Raw genomic sequence first — 14,803 nt, forward strand, 5'->3', positions numbered from 1 at the left:
AAACTGTTTAACATTTGCAGGGAAACAAAGAGCGTCATAATGACCAAGCAATCATGCATGTCCACTTTGGTGTACTCTTCTCACCTCAAACTCAATCTAAACAAAACTGATATGTTTTTTTCCTGGGAAAATCCTGCCCTCCAAAAGACATTTACATAGACATTGTTAATCCCATATATACAATGAAAAGTCATGCAACATCCATGGTTTCACACAAACTATTTTGAACGAGATCTGACCTTACCAGGGATTCTGTACAGTTCCTTAACATCTATGCCATTGAAACGTCCTCCTATCTGGACTTTCGCTCGCTCTCTCTCTTTTGTATTTTTCTAAATACACTCTCTAGTCCCTGTAGCCCATCGTATGTTTCTCTCCTTCAATAGCTACAACAGCATTGGTCATATTGTGTTCAGAAGCCTGACGTTTGAATAGAAAGCTGGTCAGGGAATGGCAGCTCCACACCATCAGACTACTCTAAGACCTTGTAACTCCTGCCAGGGCTCCTGTTAGCCACTTAGGCTTCACTGCCCTGCATTGATCTGGTAATAACACCACCCAGACTGGGCTCTTCTCCTTGATTACCCAGTGGTGACTGATCTCCCACTCCATTCAAAACAGCACAGATATTCACCTTCTCACAGGCTACATGCATCTCTTCAAAAAGTGTATGAACCCTACTTAATGAAAAAATTATACCTTCCACTAATACATTTGATTTGTTTTAATGTGAAAAACAAAAGAGAAAAAAAAACACTTCTTAGTTATCTCTTTTCTAACAGGAATATAGCTTGAGCTTTATACTTCTGACCTTTACACTCCCTATTGATTGCTATTTGTGATGGTGATTTAGCAGTTAAAATGTATTTTAATGTTGCCCTAACCCTAACCCTGTGATGGCCTGGCGGCCTGTCCAGGGTATCTCCCAGCCTGCCACCCAATGACTGTTGGAATAGGCTCCAGCATACCCGCGACCCTGAGAGCAGGATAAGTGGTTCAGCTAATGGATGGATAGATGGATGGATGCTGCACTAATAAGACACATTGTGCAGCCCAGCCCACCTGCCAGAGGAAGTAGAGAGCCAGCACCACTTGCAGCGGGGCAGACCAGATCATGTTAATATAAGTGACGAGGTCCATGAAGCGCTGGGCATCCACTGACATCAGATTGACAATCTCACCCACTGTGGAGGTGCGTCGTGCTGCATTGCTGATAACCAGTGCCTGACAGCAGAGGTCAGGAAGAAGGGACAGAGCAGAAGAGAAAGGTAACTTCAATTATAAGTTTGAGTGTCCAAATTAGTTTAGCTTCAAAAAAAAAAAAACGTAAAAAGAAAAAGCAATCATTCTAGATCTTAATGGAATTGATATTTGCAAAACCAGTATTCCCACCAATAGTAATCACTGGAACCAAGGTAGCTAGTGTGAGAAGTATCTGTTGAGGAAATACAACCACTAAAATTTCAAATGTTGTGGTATGGTTTTACCCCCAGACAACAAATTAAAAAATTAAGATAGTAAATCAAGAAATTAAACTACTGTCTATTTTTTGGATGCCCGAACGGACAGCCACAATTTAAAAAATAAAAAAAATAAAATCAACAATCTCCTCTAAAGAGAAGCCAGAATCTACCCAACAGCTGTACAATTAACAGTCAATGATCTGTCAAGATAGTGTCATCCAAGTCTAGTAATTATCAGTGGTTAAGTGGTTCAGTGGATCTGAGATCCATAACATGTTATGATAGCACTGTACCTTTTTAAACAAATATTTACCTTTTAGTAAATGGCAATAATCACTTCACACCAATTTTTAAAACATTTTCTACTTATGCCATTTATCATTGCAAATATGCCATAAAAAGTCATCTTAACTACTTAATTTTGCCTGGAATCTCTACCTTTCTGTAGACCGCACCAATAATGGCAGAGCGCAGACGCATACCAGTGACGAAGCAGACATGGAAATACCGCTGAAGGATGAGTGTCTGCAGGCAGGTACATATAAAGAGCAGCGCTGTGTAAAAGTAGCCCTGCCATGAAGGGGCACTTGAGTTGTTGACATAGTGAATCAGCAGCCTGGGGAAAACAGATGGACGAGTTCAGCATATTTAACATTTTGAGTTTGGGGTAAGGTAGCAAACATACCATTATTCATCTTTTATCCTCAAAACATTTCAAGGGTTCTCGTTTTGCATTGGGAGGGAAGGTAGTGAGATTACATAAGATGAACAACTTCAGTAGGACAGCCTTGTGTTTATATGTTTTTTTTGTAGAAGCTGACATCAAAATTAGTTGGAGTTAGTTGTGATGGATATACTATAGCCATCTTACAAGTCCCCCTCATCTCACTTGTGCTCATAAAAAATGAGGGCAGAATGGAGGGGCGGTCATATAGGCCTTGTTTCCCTATTTGATTATCTTTCTGATGATGTATGCTGTTTCTCAGCTGTCTGTCTTTTTTGTCTTATGTAAAATTAGGGTTCGGCACCGTTTGGATTTAAACGATTCTGATTCTCGATTCCGGTTCTTAACGATTATTGATTCCGGTTCTTTGAAAGGGAGGGTCAAAACAGGTCACATGCTTATTTCACAGAAGAAAAATTTATTAAAAAAAACTTTATACAAGCCATTCTGTTTTAAGAACGGATCATTCATGTGAATGTCTCATTCTTATGTTTACATTTACAACAACTGTCTTCATTCATGAAGATGAAGAAATAAAGACAAAGTCACACCCTGCTCCGGACTACCAGGTATTCAACTCCTTAAATTAGAAACAGTTCTTGTTTAGAAAAATGAGCATATCTGCCTTCTCAGGCGGTATTCGCAAGCGTTCAGCGTTGTGTCCTGTAATGTTTATCTTGTAACGCTACTAAGAGGCACTGCTGGATAATGAAATGTGTGTTCTACATTAATACAGTAAGAAGAAGAAAATAGTTACTGGTGTTTATTTGTTCTTTTTTCTATTTTTTTTGTTATTTGAGTTCTGAGATGTGGATAATACAAGTACAGGAAGGTTTTATGGGAAAAAGAAATGCATTTTCAGTCTTATAATATTTTATCCCTAAATGTAAACGGGCTGAACAATCCCATTAAAAGCAGCAAAATGATAGCAAAATTGAAAAGGGAGAAAATTAATATAGCATTCTGGCAAGAAACCCATCTATCCTGCGCTGAAGAAACTTTAAAAAAAAAACCAAAAAAAAACAGGGATTCCGTAACACTTTCTTTTCCTCCCTTAAATCAAGAAAGAAAAGGGAAGTCGCAATTTTACTACCAAATTCAATTAATTTTGAATTAATTTCTGAAACAAAAGACAAAGATGGCAGATATGTTCTAGTGAAGGGCAAACTTGAACATAAAGAAGTTATCCACCCGTCTAAATCTCCCTCCTCTTCATCCTGCCAGCTAACCGCCTTCCCCCTGCCCCTAAACCCCCCCCCACTTCAACTCCCTCCCCCCAAATGCTCAGAATCATCTGAAATGCCGAGAAAAGTGGTTTACCCCCCCACTCCAACTCCCTCCCCCCAAATGCTCAGAATCATCTGAAATGCCGAGAAAAGTGGTTTTTAGCCATTTTTAGAAAATGCATATTTTGCATAATTATGCATAATTATTATAATTATTTTAATTTTCTGCTATTTTTCTGGTCCTCTCTGGAACAATACCTACCACCTCAAAAAAAAAAAATTAGGATCATAAGTGCATTTTTGCAAAAATGCATATTTTGCATAATGCCAAAACTTCTAAGTCCCAGAAATGTTTTTTTATATAGGTGAAAAATCAAAGATGCTCAGAATCATCTGAAATGCCGAGAAAAGTGGTTTTTTAGCCATTTTTAGAAAAATGCATATTTTGCATATTTATGCATAATTATGCATAATTTTAATTTTCTGGGATTTTTCCCTTACTCTCTGAGACAATACCTACCACCTCCAAAAAGAATTAGGGTCATTAAGTGCTTTAGTTTTCGTTCCCGCTATCTACACTAACACCACATACACACACACACATTCTGAAAATATATGAGTAGACTAGAAGAACCCCGCTACAATGTAGCGGTTTGGTTATCCACCCGTCTAAATCTCCCTCCTCTTCATCCTGCCAGCTAACCGCCTTCCCCCTGCCCCTAACCCCCCCCCCCACTCCAACTCCCTCCGCCCAAATGCTCAGAATCATCTGAAATGCCGAGAAAAGTGGTTTTTAGCCATTTTTAGACAAATGCATATTTTGCATATTTATGCATAATTATGCATAATTTTAATTTTCTGGGATTTTTCCCTTAACTCTCTGAGACAATACCTACCACCTCCAAAAAGAATTAGGGTCATTAAGTGCGTTAGTTTTCGGTCCCGCTATCTACACTAACACCACATACACACACACACATTCCGAAAATATATGAGTAGACTAGAAGAACCCCGCTACAATGTAGCAGTTTGGTTATCCACCCGTCTAAATCTCCCTCCTCTTCATCCTGCCAGGAAACCGCCTTCCCCCTGCCCCTAACCCCCCCCCCCCACTCCAACTCCCTCCGCCCAAATGCTCAGAATCATCTGAAATGCCGAGAAAAGTGGTTTTTAGCCATTTTTAGAAAATGCATATTTTGCATAATTATGCACAATTATTTTAATTTTCTGCTATTTTTCTGGTCCTCTCTGGAACAATACCTACCACCTCCAAAAAGAATTAGGATCATAAATGCTTTAGTTTTCGGTCCCGCTACCTACACTAACTAACACACACACACACACACTAACACCACCCACACACACATTACGAAAATATATGAGTAGATATGCCCCCCAGGAAGTAATAAAGATTTTTCTAAGAAGATATTTGATATAATAGCAACTGAAACATATGGCACCCTTCTATGCGCAGGTGATCTAAACATACTATTGAACCCTAAGTTGGACACAACTAGCAAAATAAAGAAAAAGAGTCCCACAGAGATTCAGGTAAATAATATGATGCAAGACTTGGGCCTAACTGATGTATGCTGTGACATTAATAGAGCCAATCTAGATTTCCCTTTTTACTCTGCTCGCCATAACAGCCATAAAAGAATTGACTACTTGCTTATGTTCAGCAATGATCGGCACAGAATTAGAGAATGTAGAATAAGTCAAAGGGACCTCTCTGACCACTCTGGTTTATATTTAAAACTGCACTTTGACAGTGTCCCAAAGAAAACTACGTGGCGGCTGAATACAGGCATGTTAAATAGTGCAACATCTAGGACTACAATGGCAGAGGAACTGAAGACCTTTCTAGAGTATAATGATAACGGAGAAGTCCGTCTGGCTATATTGTGGGACACAGCAAAAGCTTTCCTTAGAACAAAAATTATAGTCAACACAGCTTATCTAAAAAAGACGAAACTAAACTGAGAGATCTGGAACAACTTCATAGCTCTATTAAAGAGCCATTGACCTTTTTGCAAATTAGATCTATTAAACAAGACATAGATCAAATACAAAATGAAGAGGTTCAGCAGAAACTAAGACTGATTGAAACAAAGGTTTTATGAGGCTGGTCCAAAAGCAGCAAAACTATTAGCCTGGAGGCTTCGTAAGCAACAAACGGAAATTTATAAAGTTAGAGGCCCTATAACAAACAAAATAACAACCAAACTAGAAGGAATCGAAAAATCGTTTGAAACATACTATAAATCACTATACATTCAACCAGAGAAAGCTAGTAAACAAAAAATTGAACAGTTCTTAAATTCGTTAGACCTTCCCTCTCTTGGTAGAGCACAATGACAAATTTACCTCTGAAATCTCAAATGAGGAACTAGACAAAGCAATTTCAGCCCTTAAAATAGGTAAATCGCCAGGTACTGATGGATATCCACGAGAATGGTACAAGCTGATGAAAGAATCATTGCTCCCACTACTTAAAACCTGTTTCAATCGCATCAGGATAGGAGGGACCCTCCCCCCTTCCTGGAGGGAGGCTTTCATTTCTGTCATACCAAAAGAGGGCAAAGATACACTACCGTTCAAAAGTTTGGGATCACCCAAACAATTTCGTGTTTTCCATGAAAAGTCACACTTATTCACCACCATATGTTGTGAAATGAATAGAAAATAGAGTCAAGACATTGACAAGGTTAGAAATAATGATTTGTATTTGAAATAAGATTTTTTTTACATCAAACTTTGCTTTCGTCAAAGAATCCTCCATTTGCAGCAATTACAGCATTGCAGACCTTTGGCATTCTAGCTGTTAATTTGTTGAGGTAATCTGGAGAAATTGCACCCCACGCTTCCAGAAGCAGCTCCCACAAGTTGGATTGGTTGGATGGGCACTTCTTTGAGCAGATTGAGTTTCTGGAGCATCACATTTGTGGGGTCAATTAAACGCTCAAAATGGCCAGAAAAAGAGAACTTTCATCTGAAACTCGACAGTCTATTCTTGTTCTTAGAAATGAAGGCTATTCCATGCGAGAAATTGCTAAGAAATTGAAGATTTCCTACACCGGTGTGTACTACTCCCTTCAGAGGACAGCACAAACAGGCTCTAACAGGTACTATTTAATGAAGATGCCAGTTGGGGACCTGTGAGGCGTCTGTTTCTCAAACTAGAGACTCTAATGCACTTATCTTCTTGCTCAGTTGTGCAACGCGGCCTCCCACTTCTTTTTCTACTCTGGTTAGAGCCTGTTTGTGCTGTCCTCTGAAGGGAGTAGTACACACCGGTGTAGGAAATCTTCAATTTCTTAGCAATTTCTCGCATGGAATAGCCTTCATTTCTAAGAACAAGAATAGACTGTCGAGTTTCAGATGAAAGTTCTCTTTTTCTGGCCATTTTGAGCGTTTAATTGACCCCAAAATGTGATGCTCCAGAAACTCAATCTGCTCAAAGAAGTGCCCATCCAACCAATCCAACTTGTGGGAGCTGCTTCTGGAAGCGTGGGGTGCAATTTCTCCAGATTACCTCAACAAATTAACAGCTAAAATGCCAAAGGTCTGCAATGCTGTAATTGCTGCAAATGGAGGATTCTTTGACGAAAGCAAAGTTTGATGTAAAAAAAATCTTATTTCAAATACAAATCATTATTTCTAACCTTGTCAATGTCTTGACTCTATTTTCTATTCATTTCACAACATATGGTGGTGAATAAGTGTGACTTTTCATGGAAAACACAAAATTTTTTGGGTGATCCCAAACTTTTGAACGGTAGTGTAGGTTGGACTGTAAATCATTTAGGCCAATAAGTGTCTTGAACATATATGAAAATTGTATGCATCAATTCTGACTAAGAGGTTAGAAAAGGTGATGCCACTCTTGATAGATGAGGATCAAACTGGGTTTATAGGAAACAGGCAAACCCACGATAATATATGGCGAGCCCTCCATATTATTGATTATATTAATAAAAGAAATAACAGTGCAATCCTTCTCAGCTTAGATGCTGAGAAGGCTTTTGACTCTGTCAACTGGGAATTCCTGTACCAAGTAATAGACAGATTTGGGTTCAGTAAAGAATTTATACAGTGCATTACGACATTGTATTCATCCCCAACTGCTAGGATAAAAATCAATGGTAGTCTCTCTAATTCTATAGTTCCACATCATGGTTGCAGACAGCGTTGCCCCATTAGCCCAATTCTCTTTAACCTTTTCATTGAACCTCTGGCCCAAACCATTAGACAGGAAAGAGGTCTGGAGGATATAACTATAGGGGGAATAGAGCACAAAGTCGGCCTTTACGCTGATGATATATTAGTGACTTTACAAAATCCAGGTTCAGAGGTTCCTTTGCTCATGGATATCCTAAAGATGTATGGGGATTATTCTGGATATACACTTAATATTCATAAAACACAGGCACAATTCACAGTTCAATTTCACCCCCACCCAAGAATTGGCAAATAAGTATAATTTTAACTGGTATTCACTACATATTCAGTACCTTGGGTTGTATTTACCAAAATATATGTCTTCCCTGTATGCCATAAACTATAATCAAATCACTAAGAAAATATATAAGGACATGGATAGGTGGGCTCTGCTTCCTCTTGATATAGGCAGTAGAATAAGATCAATCAAGATGAATGTCCTCCCCAAACTACTATATCTATTCACAGCTCTGCCAGTAGAGATCCCTGTTAAACAGCTTAGAGATTGGCACAAACACATTTCTAGGTTCATATGGAACAAAAAAAAAGACCTCAAATAAAATACTCAACCCTGCAGCTGCCTAGGGAGAGGGGAGGCATGGCACTACCAAACTTGAGGGACTATTTTTCATCTGCTCAGTTAAGATCACTGGTGCTTTGGAGTAATTCAACATCCATCCATCCATTATCTGAACCGCTTATCCTGCTCTCAGGGTCGCGGGGATGCCGGTGCCCATTTCAGCAATCATTGGGCAGCAGGCGGGCAGACACCCTGGACAGACCGCCAGGCCATCAGAGGGCCCACACACCCACACCCCCACACACACACACACCCACCCACACACACACACACACACATATTCATACCTAGGGACAATTCAGTATGGCCGATTCACCTGACTTACATGTCTTTGGACTGTGGGAAGAAACTGGAGCCCCCAGAGGAAACCCACACAAACACAGGGAGAACATGCAAACTCCACACAGAGGATGACCTGGGATGACCCACCAAGGTTGGACTACCCCGGGGCTCGAACCCAGGACCTTCTTGCTGTGAGGCGACTACTGCGCCACCGTGCTGCCCCGTAATTCAACATATGAAGCTAATGGAAAGACATCGAATTTTCTTTGGTGGATACACCAATACAGTCAGTTCTGGGTTGTCTCGATAGGGTGAAAGAAATATTTCAGTTACAAAATCAAGGTGTCGGTTTTTCCATTAAGATGTGGTCAGAGGTGGTTAAAATGATTCCAGCTTCATAGAGAAATAAAAGTACTAAGTTGGCCAGCCTACAACCCAAACTTTACACCAGCAGTACATGACCACAGATACAGGCAATGGACCCACCATGGCATAATCGCATTCTATAGAATCATACCAAATGGGGAACCCAACAGCTTTCAGAACTTATGCCAATTATTTGAACTCAATAACAGACAGGATTTTTATAGGTATTTACAGGTCCGCCACTTTTTTCTGAAGGAGATCAAAGGCCCTCAACCTAAAAAATTTTCACAACTTATCCAGATTTTTATAGATGCTTATAAGGGTGAAAGTAACAAACAGGTCATTGGAAAATTATACAATGCTGTCACCTCAATGAAAAAAAATTCAATTGACTATGTAAGACAGTGTTGGGAAAAATATATGAGGGTGGAAATGCCTGAGGATGTGTGGTTACATGCCTGGGAAACTCACTGCACCACCACTGACCTGGAGGGACTTTTGCTGGAAGGCCTTGATTCAGTTTTTTATAACACCAAAGCAGAAATCCAAGTTTTCTGGGACCCAGCACCCTTGCTTGAGAGTGTGGATCAATGCAAGTGGACCATGCCCACATAGTTTGGTTGTGTCCACATATTCAACCTTTTTGGGACATTTGATATCTAGGATCCTGAGCTTTAATATTGATGCGTCTTTTTCCTCTCTGTATCTTGGCGTTCCCCCTAAAAACTTATGTAAAGGTGATGCCTATCTCCTGAAAAATTTCCTAGTAGCATCTAAAAAAGCTGTCACCAAATGTTGGCTGCAGAGAAATCCTCCAAATATGGACCCTTTCACTGGAATTGTCAATTATATATGCTCCATGGAAAAGATGACTTTCACCCTTTGTCTACAGAAAGACAAAGGGGAAAAATACTGGAAAAAATGGGACTGCTACTTAAAGGAAACTGTTGTTGATTAGGGATTTTTTTCTTCTGTCTTCTTTCTCATTAGGCAACATTGCTGAAATCCCTGTATGATGGATGACCCGTACCTGTATATGTCTTTGGTGTTGGATGATAACAAGCAAAACCTCTTGTTCTGTACTTTGTTTGTTTGTATTTTAAATGCTGTTAAAAATAAAAAAAAGCACAAAAAAAACCAACAAACAAACAATAAAAAACAACAGGGGAACTGAATGAGCAAGTGAAAAAAAATCTTAAAAAAAAAAAGGGATGCCTTTCACTAGGTAAAAAAATAACTCAGCACAGATATGTGCATCAAGTAAAGATGTTTCTTGTATCCACAATGAAAAAGAACAACACTGGGGGATTCACCTTAGGATTTCAGGCCCAACAAACATGAGGATGTCCTGGATGACCTTGTAGAGGGAGGAGATGAGGAAATAAGGTCCGAAGGTGAGACACAGTGCCCAGAACAGGGAAGGTTCACGGACCTTCGGAGGGGCACTGACAATCAGGATCTCTGACTCTTCCTCCTGACGACCCTCCTTACTCTCGCTGCGCAATGCTCGTTTAGGAGAGTACAAAGTCTTCTCCTCTGGTCTAGATTGGGATGGAGAGTAAATTAGATTATGGCAGTTTGGAATTCACTAATTAGAGCATTAACCCCCCCCCCAAAAAAATACGTAAATGAGGGAGTACAGCATTGATTAGAGTATCAATCACTACTGATATTGAAATGCCATACCACAACTAGTGGTGGTACTGACTGAACCCTATTGATACCAAGCCCTTGTTAAGTGAATAGGTATTGTATCAATGGTGTGAAAGATAAGTGATGTTTTTCAGCTGGCAATGTGCTGCTGTCAGTCTGGGGAAGATAGGCATCTAAATGCACAATTTTTATTTTAACAAACACATTAATAAAGAATAGCGCGACTTGAATGTGTGCAGGGGGTAACATGCTTTTGTGGTTCAGTACGTGTGGACATGGGCATCTTATGGGGGAGGAGTTCTTGATGTCACATAATTTATTTGGATAGTTTTCTCTTTGTGTTTTGTTTGAACTGTTTTATGTAACGTGCACCAAGATCCGTGTTGAATGAGATGTGTTACACAAATAAAGCATGGTTTGACCTCTACTGCACAACACACCACCACCAGTAGTAGTCTGCTGTTACTTACAAAAGTGTGTGTATTCTATTCTAAAAGTGGTTTTGCACAAGATAACATGAAAAAAGACAATGTGGTTGAATACTCACCTACTGTGAGTCAACACAAAGGAAATCCTTCTTTCTTTGGGGGGGGGACTTTCTTTGGGGGGGGGGTCCCTCCCCTCCCTTTCTCCCCAATTTCATACGGCCAATTACCTCACTCTTCTGAGATGTCCCAGTCGCTGCTCCACCCCCTCTGCCGATCCGGGGAGTGCTGCAGACTACCACATGCCTCCTCCGATACATGTGGAGTTGCCAGCCGATTCTTTTCACCTGACAGTGAGGAGTTTCACCAGGGAGACGTAGTGTGACGGAGGATCACGCTATTCCCCTCTGAACAGGTGCCCCGACTGACCAGAGGAGGCGCTAGTGCAGTGACCAGGACACATACCCACATTAGGCTTCCCACCTGCAGACACGGCCAATTGTGTCTGTAGGAATGCCCGACCAAGCCAGAGGTCACACGGGTAATTCAAACCGGCGATCCCCGTGTTGCTGTTGCCATAAAGCTCCTTGAAGCAAATTTGTAATTTGTGATTTTGGGTTATACAAATAAAATTGACTTGACTTGGTAGGCAACGGAATAGACTCTTACTCTACCCGGAGGCCCCTTGGAAATCCTTCTTTTACTTGTGAATATTTATTTTCCTTTGGCAGTGGCTGGTTTCTGTCCCGGCGCTGGTCCACCAATGTATCAATATAAATTATTTTCACTCTGCAGCCCCCCCCCCCTTTCTATACAAGTTAATTCTTGCTTTGCCTCACTCCTGACCTTTTGACCTTTTGGCACTCTGTATTCCAGCGACGTACAAGATGGGGTACCACCCTCTGGGAGCAATCATCTGGATTCAAAGACCAGAGGTCCTTCTCCTCCAGTGGCCGCTTGAAGCCTGTCACCAACATTCTGGTACAAGTTAAAAGAGGACAGACAATGAGGAAAAATGGAAGGGAGAAAGGAAAATAAAAATTTGAAGAAAGTGCAAAATGATGGACTTTGGGAGTGAGGGAAAAGCTGGCTAAAGTTAGGCAAGAAAAGAAAAAACGTGAGAATACTGTATGCAGACCAAAGATAAGGCATTCAACAGACAATGGACAACCAGTATTTCTATTGTCACTTCTATCTCATTTGTATTGGTATGGCTGATGGCGAGTTAGAAATTGTCTTCTTACCTGGTAATCCACCAGAAGGTTACTCTAGAGAGAAAGGAAGCTCCAGCTTCTGGACATGGATTCTACACAAGCCATAATTACATCCAGTTAGATGCCAGTCTTAAAAAAATAATGGACATTCTTGCACACTCTGCACAGTGTTGTGCATTTTGTTGCCATACAGTTCAACTTTTATTTATAGGGTTATGTTTTCATAATAAAACATTTCTCTACGAATCAGTTTTTAATTCGACCCAGTTCAACAGTGTGACAGAGAAAGAAGAGCTGTTTAAAGTGTGAGGAGGAACACAGCATGGATGGGAACAAACGCTCCTCTAGAGGGCAGTCTTACCTTCTCTTTGATGACCTGGGAGAAGAGAGGTGGCTTGTCTGAGAGGCAGGAGAGGAACAACGCGATGAGCAGCAGCACATAGTAGATGTAGAAGGTCGTGTACCTCCACACACACACTGCTGATGGCTGAAAAGACACACACAAACTAAGATCAAGCTTTCCAACCTAAACTCCAGCAGCAGTAAACTATTACTTCTTCTCGCGTCACATCTGGTGAAATTAGAAGTTTTTATGTCCGCTTCGAATGAAACAGTTTGCCTTATGTTAAAGACAATGCCCTGAACTTAGCTGCTGTAGAAAATGGAAAACATTTTTACAGCAGCATTTGTTCAAGTCTTATTTGGTTTTAAGCTTGGCGCTTTACTTTGTGCTGCTTATATTGCATTTCAACTCATCTACTGCATGGTGTCGTTCTCTGCTCAAAGCAAATTGAAATGTATTATACAAATAAAGGTTGATTAAAACACGTCAAGGCTATCAGCTTTCTTCGGGTCTGTAAGAAGGTTCAACCCACTCATGACTAGGGCTGTCACGATCATGAAATTTTAGTTGAAGATTGTCATACAAATAATCGTGATTAATGATTTAATTGTTTTTTATGTCAGATTTTTGTCCTTTTTATGTCTTTTACTATTTACTAATTTTATGTCAGATGGTTCAATATCTACATTGCTTTAACTGTAATAATAACTCCAAAGAGGATACTGATAGAATAAAATAGAATGATTTGCAATTAACTTAGCCTCTTGCAAATAAGAATGAATAAATCAAAGAATGTCGGTATAGCAATGAGTGGTATTTCTTTAGGTGCATTCCAACTAAAACCAAGAATAAAGATTAACTTTAAAAAAAATGTCTCATTCGACTCAGAGGAAACACAGCTAGAGGCAAGATTTAGGCTTTCTCACAAGCTACAAGTAAAAAAACGGGCACATCATCAAAAAACTCAGGCTGATTTATGATTTAATCTTATTTTGTCTTTCCAAGTTCGGTGAATCGGGTGGGGTGGTGGATCCGTAGATGGTTTTTTAAATTTGTGGTATTAGCACTTTGACCACCACCTTTTTGCTGCAAATCCAACAAATCGCTTCCTCCCAGTTATTGGGCTCTCCTTTTTTATTTGGCTTAAAACCAAAATGTGCCAGCAGCGGTGCTGTCGTGTTTGGCATCTCAACATAAACATTTTGTTGGCACTAATTCACCATCATGTGCCAGGGGCGCAACAAGATGACGTCATTAAAAGAGTGCCAGTCAAACAACAAATGCTGGAAGACGACATGGAAATACTGATGGAAATATGACATTTCTGTTAGTTTCATCCAGCTGTTTTTATACAAATGAATGGAAACGATTCTAACGATTATGCAAAATGATCACGGTCAGGTCAAATAATCACAATCAGGCGATTATGTAATAATTGTGACAGCCCTACTCTTGACTTAAAAAATATTGATCAGGCATTGTTTAGTACATTTTTTTCATCTTTTTTCTTTAAGAGGACACTTGTAAATAGCAAATACAGGTGGTACAGGTATTTCAAATAAAAAATTTTAAGGTTATTTTTATCTAGGTTTTTTTTTTTTGAGTGTATTGTGTCGCAGCATTTTTCACCTGGGAATGTTCTATCCAACAGTAACCACTTAAATGAGCAAATTCAATTTCTGATTTTGATATTGTTTTAAATACACCAGCAAAGTATCAAAAACACATTTAATTGTATGTAAATTATCAAGATTTTAGCTAGAAGTAGAGGCTAAATACTTGATCGAGTGATGCACTGGGCGTCTACTAGTAGGATTTACTGCTATGCCAGTTCCCCGTTGCTGGTTGACACAAACGTTTGTTCCCTGAGCTTGGTTCTCATTAATAAGTACCATCCAATCACAGTTTTGGTGATTTTGTGTTTGCCAGTACTTTCACCATGGGTAACTATATGTTAATATTTCCATTTTAGCCATTTAGCAAGAACCGTTCCAGAGTGAATTATAGTAAGAGCAACCTTAGGATGGACTAAATGAACACAAGAACCTCAACACAAGAGCAGGTGATGACTAAATTTCCAAAAAACATCCATTTAAATGTTAGCTCAGCCAAGCTCACCTGTTTATGGGCCTGAATGATTTTTGACCGGAAGGTAACTGTTGCACACAGGATGGCCACCAGCCAGAAATTGAGCATAATCCCAGAAGACTGGACTCCTTTCATACGCTCGTACTGGGTCAAAAAGGTGGCTAGCAGCTGGAAAAAAAATGAAAACATATAAATATAGACAAATACATGTATACTAC

General features: G+C 39.8%; 1 protein-coding gene across 3 annotated transcripts in view; it reads right to left on the reverse strand.

Annotated features, from left to right (window-relative positions):
* abcc1 (ATP-binding cassette, sub-family C (CFTR/MRP), member 1) overlaps window positions 1–14,803 on the reverse strand; it is a 78,366-nt gene that overhangs the window by 42,425 nt on the left and 21,138 nt on the right. For 2 of the 3 annotated variants that reach the window (XM_056287874.1, XM_056287871.1), the window contains exons 4-10: window positions 14,616–14,753; window positions 12,516–12,641; window positions 12,185–12,246; window positions 11,787–11,918; window positions 10,176–10,403; window positions 1,902–2,079; window positions 1,063–1,224 (exon numbers count right to left, since the gene is read on the reverse strand). In XM_056287874.1, the coding sequence (XP_056143849.1) occupies window positions 1,063–1,224; window positions 1,902–2,079; window positions 10,176–10,403; window positions 11,787–11,918; window positions 12,185–12,246; window positions 12,516–12,641; window positions 14,616–14,753 (1,026 nt within the window). Of the gene's footprint in view, window positions 1–1,062; window positions 1,225–1,901; window positions 2,080–10,175; window positions 10,404–11,062; window positions 11,066–11,786; window positions 11,919–12,184; window positions 12,247–12,515; window positions 12,642–14,615; window positions 14,754–14,803 lie in introns of all 3 variants that reach the window. The other variant, XM_056287872.1, reaches the window with a different exon arrangement.

The sequence above is a fragment of the Lampris incognitus genome, chromosome 10 (assembly GCF_029633865.1).
Source record: "Lampris incognitus isolate fLamInc1 chromosome 10, fLamInc1.hap2, whole genome shotgun sequence".
Taxonomy (NCBI): Eukaryota; Metazoa; Chordata; class Actinopteri; order Lampriformes; family Lampridae; genus Lampris; species Lampris incognitus.